Source organism: Salmo trutta, chromosome 3 (assembly GCF_901001165.1).
Source record: "Salmo trutta chromosome 3, fSalTru1.1, whole genome shotgun sequence".
NCBI lineage: Eukaryota > Metazoa > Chordata > Actinopteri > Salmoniformes > Salmonidae > Salmo > Salmo trutta.
The window spans coordinates 17061107-17080118 of record NC_042959.1 but is presented as its reverse complement, the minus strand read 5'-3'; the positions used below and the strand labels follow the sequence as shown (position 1 = coordinate 17080118).

The 19012-nt window shown below is 41.6% G+C and overlaps 1 protein-coding gene across 2 annotated transcripts in view; it reads right to left on the bottom strand.

Moving 5' to 3' along the window:
• rab28 (RAB28, member RAS oncogene family) overlaps window positions 1–19012 on the bottom strand; it is a 51075-nt gene that overhangs the window by 9737 nt on the left and 22326 nt on the right. For both annotated transcript variants that reach the window (XM_029725350.1, XM_029725343.1), the window contains exons 5-6: window positions 2569–2672; window positions 2337–2414 (exon numbers count right to left, since the gene is read on the bottom strand). In XM_029725350.1, coding sequence (XP_029581210.1) covers window positions 2337–2414; window positions 2569–2672 — 182 coding nt within the window. The remainder of the gene's footprint in view (window positions 1–2336; window positions 2415–2568; window positions 2673–19012) is intronic.

Sequence of the window (19012 nt, the reverse complement as noted above, 5' to 3'; positions counted from 1 at the left end):
TCCTGCCCAGTAACTAGAATATGCCTAGCATTATTGGCTTTGGATAGAAAACACCCTAAAGTTTCTAAAACTGTTTGAATGGTGTCTGTGAGTATAACAGAACTCATATGGCAGGCAAAAACCTGAGAAGATTTCATGCAGGAAGTGGCCTGTCTGACAAGGTGTTGTTCTTCTTGACTCTGTTTATTGAAGACTGAGGATCTTAGCTGTAACGTGACACTTCCTACGGCTCCCATAGGCTCTCAGAGCCCGGGAAAAAGCTGAACGATATCGAGGCAGCCTCTGGCTGAAACACATTATCGCCTTTGACAAGTGGCCGATCAGAGGACAAAGGGCTTAGGTGCGTGCCCGAGTCGACCCCATGCTTTATTTTCTTTCGTCTGTTTACCTAATTGCAGATTCCCGGTCGGAATATTATCGCTTTTTTATGAGAAAAATTGCATAAAAATTGATTTTAAACAGCGGTTGACATGCTTCGAAGTACGGTAATGAAATATTTAGAAATCTTTTGTCACGAAATGCGCCGTGCGCGTGACCCTTATTTACCATTCGGATAGTGTCTTGAACGCACAAACAAAACGCCGCTGTTGGAACATAACTATGGATTATTTTGGACCAAACCAACATTTGTTATTGAAGTAGAAGTCCTGGAAGTGCATTCTGACGAAGAACACCAAAGGTAATCAAACTTTTCTAATAGTAAATCGGAGTTTGGTGAAGGCTAAACTTGCTGGGTGTCTAAATAGCTAGCCCTGTGATGCCGGGCTATCTACTTAGAATATTGCAAAATGTGCTTTCACCGAAAAGCTATTTTAAAATCGGACATATCGAGTGCATAGAGGAGTTCTGTATCTATAATTCTTAAAATAATTGTTATGCTTTTTGTGAACGTTTATCGTGAGTAATTTAGTAAATTGTTAGTAAATTCGCCGGAAGTTTGCGGGGGGTATGCTAGTTCTGAACGTCACATGCTAATGTAAAAAGCTGGTTTTTGATATAAATATGAACTTGATTGAACAAAACATGCATGTATTGTTTAACATAATGTCCTAGGTGTGTCATCTGATGAAGATCATCAAAGGTTAGTGCTGCATTTAGCTGTCTTCTGGGTTTTTGTGACATTATATGCTAGCTTGAAAAATGGGTGTCTGATTATTTCTGGCTGGGTACTCTGCTGACATAATCTAATGTTTTGCTTTCGTTGTAAAGCCTTTTTGAAATCGGACAGTGTGGTTAGATTAACGAGAGTCTTGTCTTTAAACTGCTGTAAAATAGTCATATGTTTGAGAAATTGAAGTAATAGCATTTCTAAGGTATTTGAATAACGCGCCACAGGATTCCACTGGCTGTTACGTAGGTGGGACGATTTTGTGCCACCTACCCTAGAGAGGTTAACAATTAATTCAGGATTATCTGGAATCATGGTAGCATCCACATTAATCCACAGTAGAAGTCTTTAGAAACATATTATATTCTTATTTACAATAAAAAGTTAATCCAAATGTAAAATGACACAATACATTATTTACCATTAATTTCTATTGGGCACAAAATAATCTGAAACACAAAAGAAACAACAAACGACTCCAACAAATGTGTATAGTCGCAAGCCTGATGTAGTCATTGTGTACTATGAATATGGGACCAAATACTTAACTTTTAACTACTTTAATACACATAACTGAATTTGTCCCAATACTTTTGGTCTCCTAAAATGAAGGGAGTATGTACAAAAAGTTCTGTAATTTCTAAACGGTTCACCCGGTATGGATGAGAAATACCCTAAAATTAAAGCTGACAATCTGCACATTAACCTCACAGTCATCGTATCATTTCAAATCCAAAGTGCTGGAGTACAGGGCCAAAACAAACAAAACAAAAAACACTGTTCCAATACTTTTGGAGCTCACTGTAAGTTAGCCATGTTATGAATACAACTTTCATCTGCTGTCGACATCAGGATACGATTTGAGAGCACTAGTTAACTCCAAACGTGGTTAGTAACTTTGGCTGCATGCTGACAGTACATTCAGAGCCATCAAGTGGCTAGCCACACTACAACCTTTATTTTACCAGGTTCCTGTGATTGAAATGATCGTAATGAAAGTCCACCACAACATACCAGAGGGTTTCCTGATTACCAAGGGGTAGTCTGTGTTTAATTTCATTGTGTATTAAAAACACAGTTTGAGATCATTGTGAGGGGATTTTGCCAGTGGTTAGAAGGGGGAATGTTGTCTGAGGTTGCAACTGTAACCAAGGCGGGCAGGGCTTAGCGAAGGGTCAATTCTCCCTGGGAAATGTGAGATAAAAGGCCTAATGAAGGCGAGGCTCACCTGGGACTGCTCCATCTCCGCTTTATTGAGCTTCACCCCCAGAATCTCTGCAGCCACTCTCTGAAATGCCAGGAACACCTGAAGGGAAGGCAGGACAAGAAAGAAGGAGAGATGAGCAAGAATATAGAATACATCTTCTTCTTGGCAAAACATCAGTATTTCAGTAGCCATTATTTGTTATATATGGCGCGTGTGCCACTTTTGATGTGATTTACTAGGTAAACCGACTCACCGAGTCTCCAGACTTGGCAGATACGAACTGACTGATGAGGCTGTTCTCTTGGCAGAAGCGCTGGTGTTTGTCAGCCTTCACTGTCCTCATATGCTCAAGGTCGACTGTGGACAAAATGTCAGCAAATTGCACAGATAGCAAGATTGACTTGACACAAGGTTATACTGTACAGAGATAGGGCAAACCTCATATCTGGACTTGCACAGAAAAGTTAAGGTTTACACCAGCTCAAGATAGACTCAGGATTTGCCTGCTATAGATAACTGGCAACATACTTGAATTATTGTGTGTCACATTCAGTTTTTCAGAAATATATTTTGAGAAGGTCCTTTCAGAGGAGGAAGTGATGAATTCAGAGACCCCTGGCCTCCATTTCCAGGTGTGATTAGCCTAAAGCTCAGTGTCACACATTCCATAACTCAGTCCTGGTACAGTTACACCCTGAAGCCATGCACCTTTATATCTACCTCCACATGACCCAAGTCAAAAGAGCCCGGCTGTGGCTCTTCAAACACAATACATGGATGACCAAAGACTTCAGGCTACCCCGAAGTATGGCTGTCTGCTGAGAGAAAGCCATGACATATCACGTAATGACATATTGAATTAAATCAGGCCTTTAAGGTGCACACATGGGCCTAAAACCTAGCTGTGGCTGATGACGGCATGCGCACAATGACAAAGACTATCTTTCTAGCCACTGTGCCTGCGTCTCTGTGCATTTAACTCTGGTGCAGTGATACCAGGCGTTTCACTTCTCCCCTTCCTCAATACGGGGTCACACCAAGGTCACAAGGGAAGGTCACCTGGGGGTCTCGCTGCTGAAAGCAATAGCTTCCCTCTTTATTTCTGGCTTTGTCTGACAAGGCGGCCACGCCCGGTATCTGGTGCATACGTGTCTATGGGAGCTGGAGGAGGTAGTAGGCTACTGTATGGTGTTGCATTTCTCTCGCCCCCCCAAGTTTAGCTCTTTGTGTGAAGCTTCATTCAAGCTGTCAATGTTTTCTGCCATTCTCATGCCCCTTGGGTTAGGTGTGTGTGTGCGCGCAGGGTCGTAATCTGATTACAAAAAAACAAACTGTAATCAGTTATGTTACCAGCTAAATTATTTTAATCAGATTACAGACACTTTTGAAAAACGCGAAAATTACTTCTACGATTACTTTTAAATTCAGAACCGATGTTGGCAAAAAAAAATACAGTACATTAACACCTTTGTATTTTCTCAATGACATTCAATTCAGCATTGAAAAAAGTCGCAAGTTTAAGTTTGTTCCACCTGAGGGTCTGACTACAAGTCAGAGACCACTATGATACTTTTGATGGATCCTTCTTGTCTTCTCCTAATGCCTCTTAAAGAGAAAGTAATCCAAAAGTAACAAAAAGTTTATCAGATTACGTTACTGAGTTTGGGTAATCCAAAAGTTATGTTACAATTTTGTACAGGTAACTAGTTGGTAACTTACACATATTACATTTAGAATGTAACCTACCCAACCCTTTGTGTGTGTGTGTGTTCTAAAGAGCAATATAAAGTGTCCTCCAGTATCATTAATAACATAGTAGGTCATAGTGACCCAAATATAAAAGGCCAGTCACCATCCATAGCAACACACAGCCATCCATAGCTATTTCCGAGAGAAAGGCACATTTTTTACAGTGTTTTGTCATTTTTATGTCATGTGAATCCTTCTAAGAATGTTGACACCACATAACTTGGAAAAGGTAATTGTATATGTCATGACATATGAGTCCAGAACTTAGACAAACCTTTCTAGTCCCCCTGGACACACACATACAGACACCAATTATGCTACAGACCAAAACAGGTTGTCTCGTCTCTCCGCATGCATAAACATGGCTATCTTGGAGAGGTCAGCACGTTATTAATTCCCGTCACTAAGAGCGGAGGTACCCTGCATGCTACCAGAAGTAAACGATGCTAATCCTTTGGATCCTGAACACTTGGGAGGGGTTATCAATCATCTGTCAGAGTCAGATTAGCCAACATTAACAGACTGAGGCCGGGGAGTGGCAGGACACTAAGTAAACCGGACCATGGGGAGAAGTGAAGATGAAGTAATTAAACCCAGTGACTAAGGTTTCTCTGTGCTGTCATGACTGACAGGGAATACAAGGAAAAACAATCCTTGTCTTCTATTGTTGTATAGTCATACATGTGACAGCTAACACTCTTCGACCTGTCATGGATGAAAATAAAAAGATGTGTTCAAATAATTAACATACAGTATATCCTTAGAAATACTAGAACATATGATTTGATGATTTGCAGAAACAATAAAAAAGGCTGGCTAGGCTAACCAGTGATGCTTTTGGTAAGCCATTGTGTATGTAAGGACAACAGTGTTTCCCCTATATTCATTTGGCAGCGGTGGCCCACTGTTGCTAAATTGTGGCCACAGATGCATTTTTATATACACTACCGTTCAAAAGTTTGGGGTCCTTGTTTTTGAAAGAAAAGCACATCTTTTGTCCAAAATTGAATATCTACATAGGCGTAAAGAGGCCCATTATCAGCAACCATCACTCCTGCATTCCTATGGCACGTTGTGTTAGCTAATCCAAGTTTATCATTTTAAAAGGCTAATTGATCATTAGAAATCCATTTTGAAGTTATGTTAGCACAGCTGAAAACGGTTGTTCTGATTAAAGAAGCAATAAAACTGGCCTTCTTTAGACTAGTTGAGTATCGGGAGAATCAGCATTTGTGGGTTCGATCACAAGCTCAAAATGGCCAGAAACAAAGAACTTTCTTCTGAACCTCAGTCTATTCTTGTTCTGAGAAATGAAGGCTATTCCATGTGATAACTTGCCAAGAAACTGAAGATCTCATACAACGCTGTGTACTACTCCCTTAACAGAACAGCGCAAACTGGCTCTAACCAGAATAGAAAGAGGAGTGGGAATCCCCGGTGCACAGCTGGGCAAGAGGACAAGTACAATAGAGTGTCTAGTTTGAGAAACAGACACCTCACAAGTCCTCAAATGGCAGCTTCATTAAATAGTACCCGCAAAACGCCAGGCTCAACGTCAACAGTGAAGAGGAGACTCCGGGATGCTGGCCTTCTAGGCAGAGTTGCAAAGAAAAAGCCATATCTCAGACTGGCCAATAAAAATAAAAGATTAAGATGGGCAAAAGAATACAGACACTGGACAGAGAAACTCTGCCTAGAAGGCCAGCATCCCGGAGTCGCCTCTTCACTGTTGACGTTGAGACTGGTGTTTTGCGGGTACTATTTAATGAAGCTGCCAGTTGAGGACTTGTGAGGCATCTGTTTCTCAAACTAGACACTCTAATGTACTTGTCCTCTTTCTCAGTTGTGCACCGGGGCCTCCCACTCCTCTTTCTTTTCTGGTTAGAGCCAGTTTGCGCTGTTCTGTTACGGGAGTAGTACACAGCGTTTTACAAGATTTTCAGTTTCTTGACAGTTTTTCGCATGGAATAGCTTTCATTTCTCAGAACAAGAATAGACTGACGAATTTCAGAAGAAAGTTCTTTGTTTCTGGCCATTTTGAGCCTGTAATCGAACCCACAAATGCTGATGCTCCACATACTCAACTAGTCTAAAGGCCAGTTTTATTGCTTCTTTAAATCAGCACAAGTTTTCAGCTGTGCTAACATAATTGCAAAATGGTCTTCTAATGATCAATTAGCCTTTTAAAATAATAAACTTGGATTAGCTAACGCAACGTGCCACTGGAACACAGGAGTGATGGTTGCTGATAATGGGCCTCTGTACGCCTATGTAGATATTCCATACCTAATCAGCCGTTTCCAGCTACAATAGTAATTTACAACATTAACAGTGTCTACACTGTATTTCTGATCAATTTAATGTTATTTTAAAAATGGACCAAAAAAATGAGCTTTTCTTTCAAAAACAAGGACATTTCTAAGTGACCCCAAACTTTTGAACGGTAGTGTATATATATATATATATATATATATATATATATATATATATTTGCAGACACGATTTTAAACGGATAGTCGTTGGCTCAATGACTGGAAGTTTATGGAAACAGCTAGCATGTTCCATAGACTTGTTCACCCCCCCACCCCGCTAGTAGCAATGAACCTTCCCCCCTTACACTTGCCCCCACTGCAAAAAAATACAAAATCCTTTGGGAGACACTGGATCAGGCCCAATTCTGCCAGCCAGAATGGCCTAACAAAATGTCACTTATTTCACAAAAGACAAAATGTTTATTTAAAAAAACCTGCTCCATAGTTACTAAAGACTAACGTATAGAATTTGTGACCCAATCCTAAGACATGGGAGAGTAGGCATGTGTTATTTTGCTCTGGCAGTCGCAGGGAGAGTTAGGTTATCACGTTCCCTCACAGGAATACCAGAGAACAATCCTGACCCAGAGACTCAAAGTGCCTCCCTAATGAAAATATAACATGGGCTATGTATACATTTGGATTAACAAATTGGACAATTCATTATATTTTCATGGATGCCAAGAAAATACTTAATAAAGTGCAGTAAATGACTACACATAAAGTATAAAACAATACTGTATTTAATAATATAGGAATGCAATGATTGATATGTTAAGGCATAAATTCATGTATTTTTTGTTAGAATTCAAATTGCCAGAAATAAGAAATGTTTTCAATCTTGCGAGGAGGACTGCCAATGACAACAAGTAAAAATGTAGAACAGCAAATACTGTTTAAAATTGCCAAAAACCACAGTTTCTCTCCCAAACAGATTCTAGCTTCATGTGTCGTCGGTCTGTGGACACTGAGCTCACGAAAAGCCTACAGTTATGGAGTTTCTTTTTATAACCCGTGTTAATGTAGCCATTTCCACTTATCAGGTTGAAACGATCTTCCTCCGCTGATCTGGTTTCTCTCCTTTCCTGACAAACTGTACGTCACGTTAACTACCTCCAGGAAGTGACTGCAAACACGAAATCAACTGTTTAGGCCTCCTAGCACATAGAGATAGCAGAATGGATCATCACTCGTCAAGACCGATGACTCCATCACACCCCAGTCACCATGAGTGTTTACTTTAAAAGCCAGTCATCATTGTGGTGAATCTCAGAACATTTAGAGAGACAAATACATTGGAAGAAATCATTTGTTAGGTCAGAGCCAAAGGGAGAAATATAAATGATAAGGATATATTCCCGGACTGGTTTTAACCTCTGACACAGTCAGCTGTGTCAAAGTAATACAATGAAGGGACTTAGTTAAGTTAGTTAGCAGCCTAAAGGCTAAAGATTAGAGAAATGTAAACTGCCTTCCTCATTAGTAGATTTGGGGAAACACAATGAGTGTCCATGCTAATTACACTGTTTTCTTCTGATAAACAATACAATTTGGTCAGTCAAGAAATTAAGACAGTATTCAGATTTGTAATAGGCCAATACATTTCACACATTCCCACTAACAAAGGTGTATCACTTCACAGGAGACAGTGAGTATAGTGCTGTGTGGTCCCCGGCGTCATGGCTTTTTAAAAACACAGTGATAGCACAGGGACTTGTTGCACTGTTCCACTGCGTCGACTGCTGGGGACCAAGTGGAACATTTAATCGAGCGAGTAACTGCCAGCGAATAAACTTGACATAACACAGTTAATCGCCGCCAACCTCATTTAAAACAAACAACTGTTGGAGCATTGGGGAGAGTTGGGAAAATTACTTGAGGGGGGTCCGGGGGTCATACCCCCCTAGTGAAAGTTGCAGGGTTTAATAAAACCAGAGGGAATACCTCTCACTTCCAACATTACCTCACTGTGCCTTGCAGACCCATCAGTAGGGGGTTCCTTTCCATCCAATATCATCCATAAATTGACATTGAGCTACTACCCTTGCTGCTGGATTTTGACAGTTGTCTCTACTCCGAGAGTGTATCGAACTGAACCGTAGCCACACCCAGACCACAATCTCTCACAGTACTTGGTGGTCTCAGCCAAACTTTCCTCTTCAGGCCTACTCTGTATCCACTGGAAGAAGACAAGAACAGGATGAATCTTCAATCTATCTTCTCCCAAATCTATACTGTCCTCCCCTCACACCTGTACTATTATAATGACTTATGCTCTATTATGGTGTCTAAGGTGCCATTACTATGATGGGTGACAAAGGACTGATATCAAAGCACTAGGCAGCTTTATTCGTCCTCCCTTTTGTTGGCATAGGGAATGAAGGAGGTATCCTGGAATACGGACCACCGGCACACCCATTATGGCAGATGTGCAGCTCAATAAAACAGCTCAACAGTCCACAGCATGGCCAAGTGCTGAGTTTTGACCTCTTGGGTCATGTTCAGTAGGGCACACCATAGCATTTTTTTTGTCACGGTTCGTATTGGACAAGTTCAAATGCCTTCCTGTTTCAAAACATTTCCTTCCTACTGAACACAATCAATGGATTATGGATGTGTACTGGACTGATGCCAAAATAAGAGTCAGAGGTGTTCAGCTGAGTAGACACCAATACCATCCTCTAATAGTGTGTCTGAGACAGGCTCATGACATCGTGAAAGGATTCTACTGCAGCTGCACTTTTTGTGGGATTTATTTTCTCTCCAAATGTGAGAACCCAGGTTAATAGCAAGTGACATTTTATTTACTGTTAAACTTACTGTTACTAGACGTGGAAAACTTCTACAATCTCACAAACGTATTACAGAAAGCCTTCTCAGTGTAATGTTTAATGGCTTTCGGCATTGATTGTGCTTTTTGTGCATGAAGTGGCCAGTAAAATTAAACTGTAACACGAATTCATGCAGCACAGTTAACCGATTAATACCCTACTGGTTTACGTGACATGAGCACAGCTCATAAAAAGTGCAGAGTTGGGAAACGCAAAGAGCTTTGGTGCTTTGAAATTTGCACGAAGAACAACATGAACATACCATAAATGTCATGCCATAATTCACCAATCAAAACAGGATAACACGGCCACTGTTTGGCTCCACCAACAAACAGCTATGCTTTATCCATCATCAGCAAACTCCTGCTAATCATTCTACGATTTTCATCTTTTGAGCAGAGTGAACTGTTAAGGCCCGTTTAAGCATTTGCTTTAAGTCAGTCTTGCCTCTGGAACACCATGCATTCATTCAGAAGCCATGCAGTAACCAGAGCTTGGGAGTCCAAAATGCTACTCTAGTGCATTTTTATTGGGCCTAAACAGTCTGGGTATTGTTTAAAGCAAGAACTGTTTATTTCTGGAGGAATGGGGAAAAAATACTAGATTGATGTTACAAAACATTAGTATGTCAATGAAATACTGTTTATGGAAAAGTATGATTTTTTTTTGCTAAGGAAGTACATCTAAGGTAATTCCGACAGGCCTACACGTTTTAGTGCACTATATTGCCATTTTGTGAAGCCACGTGTTTGATTAGCTTGCTCATCAAAAGCGAGAACAAAATCTCAGATATTCAGCATTACCTCCATTTATAATGTCTCATTTTCAATGGTGATTTCATAGTTATCAAAATCTTACATACATTGAGGGGCCAAAGGACTGAATCTGAGTCAAGTAAAATAAGTGTTTCATATCAAAAGTCAGTAAGCTCAAATGGCGAACAGTAATTTGTGTCAAAAGACTTGTGAGTGACTCAGCACTATTATTATTATTATGATGATGGAGGTATCAAGAGAGAGTGCAGCCCAATGAGGCGTTGCAGCCCGATGTCGTCAGGGTGAGCGTCATGGTGAGTGTCAGGGGGAGTGGGGCATTGGTGGAACCCTTGGGAAGGGAGGAGGGGTCCTGACAGAGACAGAGCACTCTTTGTGCTCCGGCGCCCCTGCCCCGGTGGCCTGAAACGGTCCAGGACCGTCAGGGGACCAGCTTTCCTCCGGGTCCGAAGTGTTCTGTCGACAGCTCATTGATCACAGCTCATCTTGTCACCCGACCATTCCTCCCAAAACACATGTGCGGACACACACGCACACGTCCCGCTTGTACACACCCGTCTCACACTTTCAAACATAATCAGTTTCTCTACAGTGACCCGTAAAACAACATTGAGCGTGGTCTTCCTCCCCTGTGAGTGGGTGTAAAAACAGTAAAGTGGCCAGCAGTAGCCAGGACAGTGGAGGTGGGGGCGGACTGGGGAGTGTGAGGTTGTCACTGCCACAGTAAAACACGGGGGCGGTGGGCCTCGCCGGCTGGGTTACCGGGCTCTGAGGACTCGTGAAAGTGAACAAAAGGCCCAGTTCTGAGCCAACCGCACAAGACGCTGCCCAGGGTTTCACTGGCCAGGTCCTCGGAGCTCTCCTGTCGCAGTTAAACTAAGTGTGCTTTTATGGGCGAGCTGTAATACTCTGCACTATGAGCCATAATAATCATACAGGCCACTAGGAGCCTTCATAATAACACACAACCCATTCCCATAAGCCAGTGTTTCCCAGTACACCCAACAGCAGACATTTTTGTTGTAGCTCCGGACAAAAAAACCCTGATTCAACTTGCCATAAGCCAAGTCATAATCATAGTTTAACCCATGAGGCATCATTCATTATAGCTGTCATAAACTCCAAGTTAAGCCAGAGCAGGTGTATTTTGTGGCTTTTGGCGAATGCTTTCTAATGATCTGAAGTCGCTCTGTTGCTACTGCCTGTAAACACAGTCTAGTTCAAAAAGTGAATGATGGCAGGCCGCCTGTGACAAATGGATTATTTGCATAATAGCCTACTAGAGCTCTGATTGGCTATGGAGCACCGGTTTGTGTAGAGTCCGGTCCTGGACAAGACAGATGTTTTTATTAGGTTTTATTTACTGCAGTCTATTAATTGTCCAAATGCACGGCCCGCTTTCCACTCTATATTGCTATAGAATTTTCACTACTGCCTTAGTATAACATGCTGACCACAGCAATCGCATCAAGTGCGCGAGTTGCAAAATAAAATGTACCCATACATGTTATTCAATCATTGCACCCACACTGCTCGCGAGCGTCTGCGTGGCCAGGCGCTAAAACAGAAATTGGTTATATTTCTGACGCTCAACGCGCTGCAAGTCCAGGCTCTCCCATCTCCTCATAGTTTTTTTAGGAGCATATACCCACGTGCCATCACCTCAATGGTTTTTAGGAGCATATACCCACGTGGGTGATTGAAAGACTAACTGAGGTCCGCACTCCAGTCGGTTGTAGTGATGCACCGTAAAGTTGGTTGCCAACCGCCATATAAAGTCCAAAGAAGAAAAAGAAGTGTGAAGGGAGAAGGAGAGATGATGAGAAATGAATTCGGTTTACCGTTTTATCTGTAGATTAATTGTCAGAGTAGTGGACCTTCTGCATTTCAGGCAAAATAACAACCCCATATTTATATACCAGGACAAATTAGCTAACAATAGCAAGCTAGCTAGCTTAATTGCCATAAATGTTTAATGCTTTTTGACCTGTCCCCAAATTATTATAATTGGTTCACAGTTTGTTTTGATATTTCAACCTGCGTGTCCTGATCGCTTCTGGTGTGGGTGAACAAAATCAACGCGCACGTCCGGTTTGGACAGCATGTTAGTCATTCCCAAACAGTCTATGAAACATGAAAGTATGAACACGTGAAAATGACAATGTCTACTCAGTGCTCATGTATAAAAAGGCATCATATTCTTCCTGGGGGTGTATATGAACAGATTTTAATAAGATTCATGTTGCTAAGGTGCTCAGTTCCACTTTAAAGATTGAAATGCAACACTGCAAAATAAGAACAAAGGAGGTACTTCCCATCCCACTCTCAAATAACAGTCAAAAGCATAATATTAAGCTAAGGGCTTTATTAAAGTGATGCTAGCGAATCCAAAGCAGCATCGGCAAGTATCCTATGCTGTGTAAGCTTAGTCGAGGCATTCCTCCATATCAATGTTGTGGAGAAACCAAAGAAATAAAGCGCAGTTTGACCGTGATGATGGTTCCAGGCTGCCGTCGGGTCAGGTGGCTAAGCTGTGCTGCGTTGTGCAACTTAAATGGCCCGTGACTTACCACACAAGAAGGCATCCGAAGACTGATCATCTACTGCACGTGCAACAATATTTGCTTTATGGATGGCTAAAATGAATGAGGACTTTTCATTTTACTTCAGGCTCGGGACGGAGTAGGAGAGATGCGTGTACAGGTATGTTTTCAAATGGCCGCCATATTTCCATTGGGTGCCTGGCTGGCTTATCTGCAACAAAGTGCTAAACCTTCCCATTCATCCTCAGCCTCCCACTGCGTCATAGTAACCTGAATCTCTAATTATCACAGAGAATTATTTTGAGCAAAGAGGGCCTGCTGCTTTAGCTAATGCGGTCGTACTTCGGATTCGATACAATAAACATCCAATCCGGCCAGTGTTTCCCTTTAATAAAATGAAAAAAAAAAAAAAAAAAAACAGGAAACGCTGGACTTGGTGTATACTGTAAACATTCCTAATCTTTACCCAAGCATGCACCATCCCTTACTGGGATCTATAGACTGTATATATAATGTTTTACAGTGTCGAACCTGCGGTCACCCTCCCTGCAGCGCTACACAGACACTGCTGACGTGTACATCTCCTATATCTGGGAGGGGGGGGGACTGGGCTTTTGTCCCACCACATGTCTATTGTGGCTAAACCGTCCCCTCGGGGGCAATTAGGGCCTTTTAGTTTGTTGTAAGAGGACCTAAGTACGAGCGGGCCAAGCCAGGAAAAACATTTCTGAGCTAAACCAAAAACAGAAGCGCATTGAGCTCCTCCGGGCTCCTGGACTTCTGAGCATCTCTATTAAGAAATGTGCAGGCCTACACAGAACAGACAGGAACTGTGGCAGCTTTACTGGGGCAGGGGGTTGAGGGGAGTGGAGAGGAGGCCTCCACCCTGGGCCTTGCCAAGAGGGCAAACAACTCCGTCCGGACAATGTTGGTGGAGGAGAAACATTTTATACCGACAACCGAGTTTAGAGATGTTATACAGATGTAGGATCTTAATTTGAGCCAGTTTGCTACAGCAGGAAAATAATCCTGCAGCAATAGGAAATGTGAATTATTATGTGGATTTATTTTTTTGTAGGGTTTTGTAAATTTTTCGCAAGGGAATATAACTAAAATCTCAAAGTGGAAATTACAAAGTTATCCTGCAACAGGGTGATCAAATGAAGATCCTACATCTGTACGAGAACCGAGTTTTGAGAAAAAGGCATTTGAGTTTTCACATGGCCGAATAGGCGGCAGTGAAGAAGAGTGGGATGGGTAACGGTATGTGGAAAGGTTTGCCGTACCATGTAGAAGGTAAACACGCATATTGTTTGACACACAGAGCCAATGAAGACATTACTGTAAAAGGCAGGGAAAGAGAACATGTTAGTTCAAACTTCCGAAAGATAGTGTCTAAGTACAGGGCTGAGCGTGTGACTGAAAGAAAGATAGTGCAACATGTGTGAGAGCGAGAGAGAGAGAGGAAAAAAAGAGAGGAACAGTCTCTCGGTGCAGGAGTCTTATCGCCCAGCCAGAGGAGGGATCATGTCCCATGGAGAGCCAGCGTGGATCTGGAACATTTCCCATGGCGAGCCAGCGTGGATGAGGCAAAAAAAAACATCAGAACCTCCGTGCTAAAAGGCATGAGTGATGAGGAGGGGTTAAGAGAACTGAACCCATTTAAGTCACCCAAATAAGGGCTGTGGGAGCCCATGATGGATGCCCCCAGAGCTCCTAAGGGATAGTGATATCGAAAGGGAAGGGGAATGGGTGGGGAGGGGCAGGGGTCCAGTGGTCCCCTCTTAATAAAAACAAATTGGCTTGATAAACTGCAGAATGAAAAGAGGGTGCACAGTTCCAATGTCAGCATAAACATGCCACTTGTTAAATACATTCGATAAATTATTCAGGTAATGACCAAAACACAGTATTTCAAGGTTTTAAAAGGGAAAGTTCCGTGATTTAGCATTTTAAAATAATTTGTTTCCTTACCTTGAAAGCAGTCTTTGGAAAAGGAGTGACTGCAATCCACACTTGGTTTTGTTCAACTGGCCAATGCAAACAATTAGCAACAATAGCATTTCGGGATCAATTCCTCATGTAAATCAATCTGCCACGTTTAGCATGTATCAAATGTCATACCATAATCACCTCTTAAATGGATTGGGTTACTCAATTAATTGGTTTCAATTATTTGTAGATTATTTATTGTGGACATTACATTTAAAACATGCTAAACAGGGACATGGATTTTGATCCAAAAATGCTAATGATGCAAATTGTTTGCAGTAGCTAGTTTAATTAACGAAATCAATGAGTGTACTGTAGTCACTCGTTGTTCATAGACTGCATTCAACGTAAAGAAATAAATATATAAAATCATGGAACTATCCCTTTAAGATGATCATGAGACATCACATAAAATATCAAATGAAAACAAAGTTGTACTTGATCGACAATTTACGATACATTGACTTAGCACATCATTCATTGCATAGATAAACTATAGAGTAGGGTATGACATGACACAATGGCTGTGTAAAATAAATACAAATACTGAGCGATATTGTATGCTAAAAAAAAAAGGGAAAATATTTTATACTAATACAATTGCTCAGAGAAAAATATTTTGTTTAGCAAGTAATACAACAAAAATTATCCAGAAGTTATGGGTCAAAATGATTGACGTCCCAAGATTCTTATAACTAAAATAGTCTACAGTTTAGTATTTGGTCCCATATTCCAAAGCACGCAATGACTACATCAAACTTGTTGGATGCATTTGCTGTTTGTTTTGGTTGCGTTTCAGATTATGGTGTGACCAAAATAAATTAAATGGTAAATGACGTATTCTGTCATTTTGGAGTCACTTTTATTATAAATAAGAATATAATATGATTCTGAACAGTCCTACATTAATGTGGATGCTACCATGATTACAGATAATCCTGAATGAAATCGGGAATAATAACGAGTGAGAAAGTTACAGGGTCAAAGTTCATACCCCCAAGACACACTAACCTCTCACCATTACCAATAACAGGGGAGGTTAGCATGTCTGGGGGGGGGGTGTCTTTGACGCTCTGTAACTTTCTCACTCATTATTCACAATTCATTCAGGATTATCCGTGACATTAATGTAGAAGTGCATATAAACATATTCTATTCTTATTTACAATAAAGGTGACTCCAAAATGACACAATACATTAATGGTAAACAATTTCTATTGGGCACCAAATAATCTGAAACACAACCAAAACAAACAGCAAATGCATCCAACATGTTTGTAAAATCACAAGCTTGATGTAATCATTACATGCTAGGAATGTGGGACCAAATACGAAACTTTTGACTACTTTATTTATAATAATCTTTAGGGGTGTCAACTTGGATCTACCTTTGAGAAGAAAAAAAAGTATTAGTTGTGAAACAAAATCTTTCCCTAAGCAAATGTATTATTATAAAATTATATAATTTTCAAATTTTTGGGAGAATACAATATAGCTCAGTATTTGTATTTATTTTATACAGTCATTATTGCACATTTTTACTCAAGGGGGTCTATAATTTCAGACCCCACATAACATCCTTATTCACTATATCCAACATAATAACAGATGATTAAATCTGCAAGTTCAAAGCCCTTTAGGAAGCTGCAGCTACAATAGAAAGACCAATTCTTCTAACAATTAATGGTGCCATCGTTCACCTATAAGTGAAGACATCATACATCATGAATTCACACAGCGTGCAGTACGACACCTTTACCTACACGAACCACAGGTCTCAAACTAGCCCAAGTATCACCTTCAAGACTATTAATCACTAATTCAGAAGTTGTATGACAGTAAAACAAAAAATATAAATATTTTGAAACATACATTGAATAATAAAGGAAAACAATATCTGAATAAGTGAGGGAGACTGCATGCATATGAAGTCTACATTTTCCTGAGAGGATACTGTGTACCATACGGTGTTACACTGGGCTGTGCTGTAATAAACAGTTATAGTATGTTTAGACAGACCAAGAGCTGAGCATTCTTCCATTACCCATGTGTTCCTAGAAAAACCCACCCTCTGCAAGTGTTTGAGTGTCTCTATGTTTCTCTGTGTGTGTGTGTGTGTGTCCGTCCATGTGTGCATAGTTTTTGTGTTTCTGTGTGCGCAGTGTGTGCGTAAGTTTCTGTGTGCGTGCGTGCGTTTCTGTGTACGTGCGTGCGTTTCTGTGTGCGTGCGTTTCTGTGTGCGTGCGTTTGTATACACGTGTGTCCTCAATAAAACATTTAATTGGCTTCCTCCCTGAATTGTTACAAGTGGTGCCATTATTTAACACAAGGGTCTGGACAGCATGTGGAGGGCAAGGAGGTGCACAACGCTGGCTTAACACGGCACCTTAACCCTACACGGCCGTGTTAAACAGAGAATGGGGAGGCTGTTCCCCACCAGCCAAATGGCAGTGGAGGGCGGTCAGGCAGGCCAGGGTAAGGAGAGGAGGGAACAACAGCATCCCAAATAAGATATCCATTTAAGCCCGATTACGCTAAGTATACTGAGGTTTGGCAAAGATAAAGGGGGGGGGTTGTTATTTGTGTCTGTCTCAAAAGCATTGCACAGGTACGAATAAATGGTGGGGGTCAGACTGTCCTCTTTGAAGCCTTACCCTCTGACTGTTTGTACACGATACTGTAGACATCCAAAAGCAAGTCGATAACACACTAGTACTGTATATATGATAAGTGAGAGTGAATGAAGGGAAACAACAGTAAAACATGTCAGTGGTTAAGAGAGAGAAAGCATCTCCCAGAGGACATGCCCTCTCATAAATCTGTATAGTGCAAATCATGCTCTTATAAGCTCCTGGTTAGGTCCTTCTATTTCAGTTGACATGGTCTGGGGGCTGGTGGCTACTTCACTCATTTGGATTTCATGGGAACCTACAAAACAAAATCTCAACATTCCCCCCAAGAATGCTGTATATTTTTTGTTCTATTCATTATAACTGGGTGACGGCCGGGCACTTGGTAAGAATAAAAATAAAAAGAGCTATGATACATAAAAGTGTTAGAGGGGCTCCTCAGCAAAAGAGCGAAAGACGACGGAGCAGGGGAGGGGGAAAAAAGAAAGCAAAACAGAAATGTCTGTGTGGGCAATTCCCACAAGATAGCTAGACTAACTCTCTCTTCATGCCCTCTGAAGAAACGGAGTCCGTGAGAGGGTTCAGGGATTCATAAAGTCTCGCTAGGTAATTGATTGCTCCGGGTAGGGCAATCTGTGTGGGATTTTGTTTTTCTTCTTTGCGGACTGTAGGAGCCAAAAAAACACACATGGGCGATTCTTAGCAATATGGCCATTAAGAGCAGACTGACTGAGCGGGCGAAGGGGGGACCCTGACAGAGGGCTATACACTTCTTAAATACATATTACAGTATACACACTGACACACACTATAACAAACGCACTTACACACACGTATACACAGACACACTCACCGACAGTATACAAAATGTAGCCTAAATACGGAGGCGCCTGCCGTTAGGCCCGGGCATTAAGAGATGCGCCCTAATGCGAAGACAAGAGAATCCCTGCGCTAGACAGGCGTATTAAGCCCTGACCTAAAGGCCCCGTTGAGTAACATTAGAGAGGCTTCCTGTGTAGATACCACTCTGTGGGCCATTCATCACTGGAGCAGAGGAGGAGTGGGGTGGAGGGGTTCGAGGCTGGACAGTCGACAGCCATCATTACACACGGGGCTGTGACTGGGTGCTTTACAATAACACGGCGGCAGCAATGTCTCCCCATCTGTCAGAGGGGATGTTTAAAAAAACACAGTCATCATTATTAGTCTTTATTTTGGAGAGATGCGGGTGGGGAGAGGGGGGTTCGGAAAAGGTTGTCTGGTTATCATCTAAGATCCTCTCCTCATCCAAAGTGGTGTCCAGGCGGGAGTTAGAGTAGAGGGAGGGCGCCCTGTAGCCACCACATTAGGGTCTTAAATCACTGAGGGTCACTCCCCAGAGCACGCAAACATCACCGTTCCCATCGCCCCAGGAGACCCTGCTCCTCACTATCAATTAGCTAATCGAAACACATCAATTAGCTTGAGCCGTTACACACAAAGGCCTATCTGGTATTATCGACTGCAACACACTCCTACACACATGCACACACAAACAGGATCAGAGGAGTGGAGACAGAAGGGGAAGCGAACAATCAACAACCCCAATAGAAAAATCAAATCTCCAGTTTCTAGCTAAATAGAGCAGGATACAGTAATACGTTCGCCGCCGTACCGCTAAATAGAGCCGAATACAGTAATATGGTCGCAGCCGTACTGCAAAATAGAGCTGGGAACAGGAATATGGTCACTGCAGTACCGCAAAATAAATCAAAATCAAATGTTATTAATCACATGCGCCGAATACAACAGGTGTAGACCTTACAGTGAAAGACTTACTTACGAGCTCCTAACTAACAATGCAGCTTAAAAAAAATATGGATAAGAA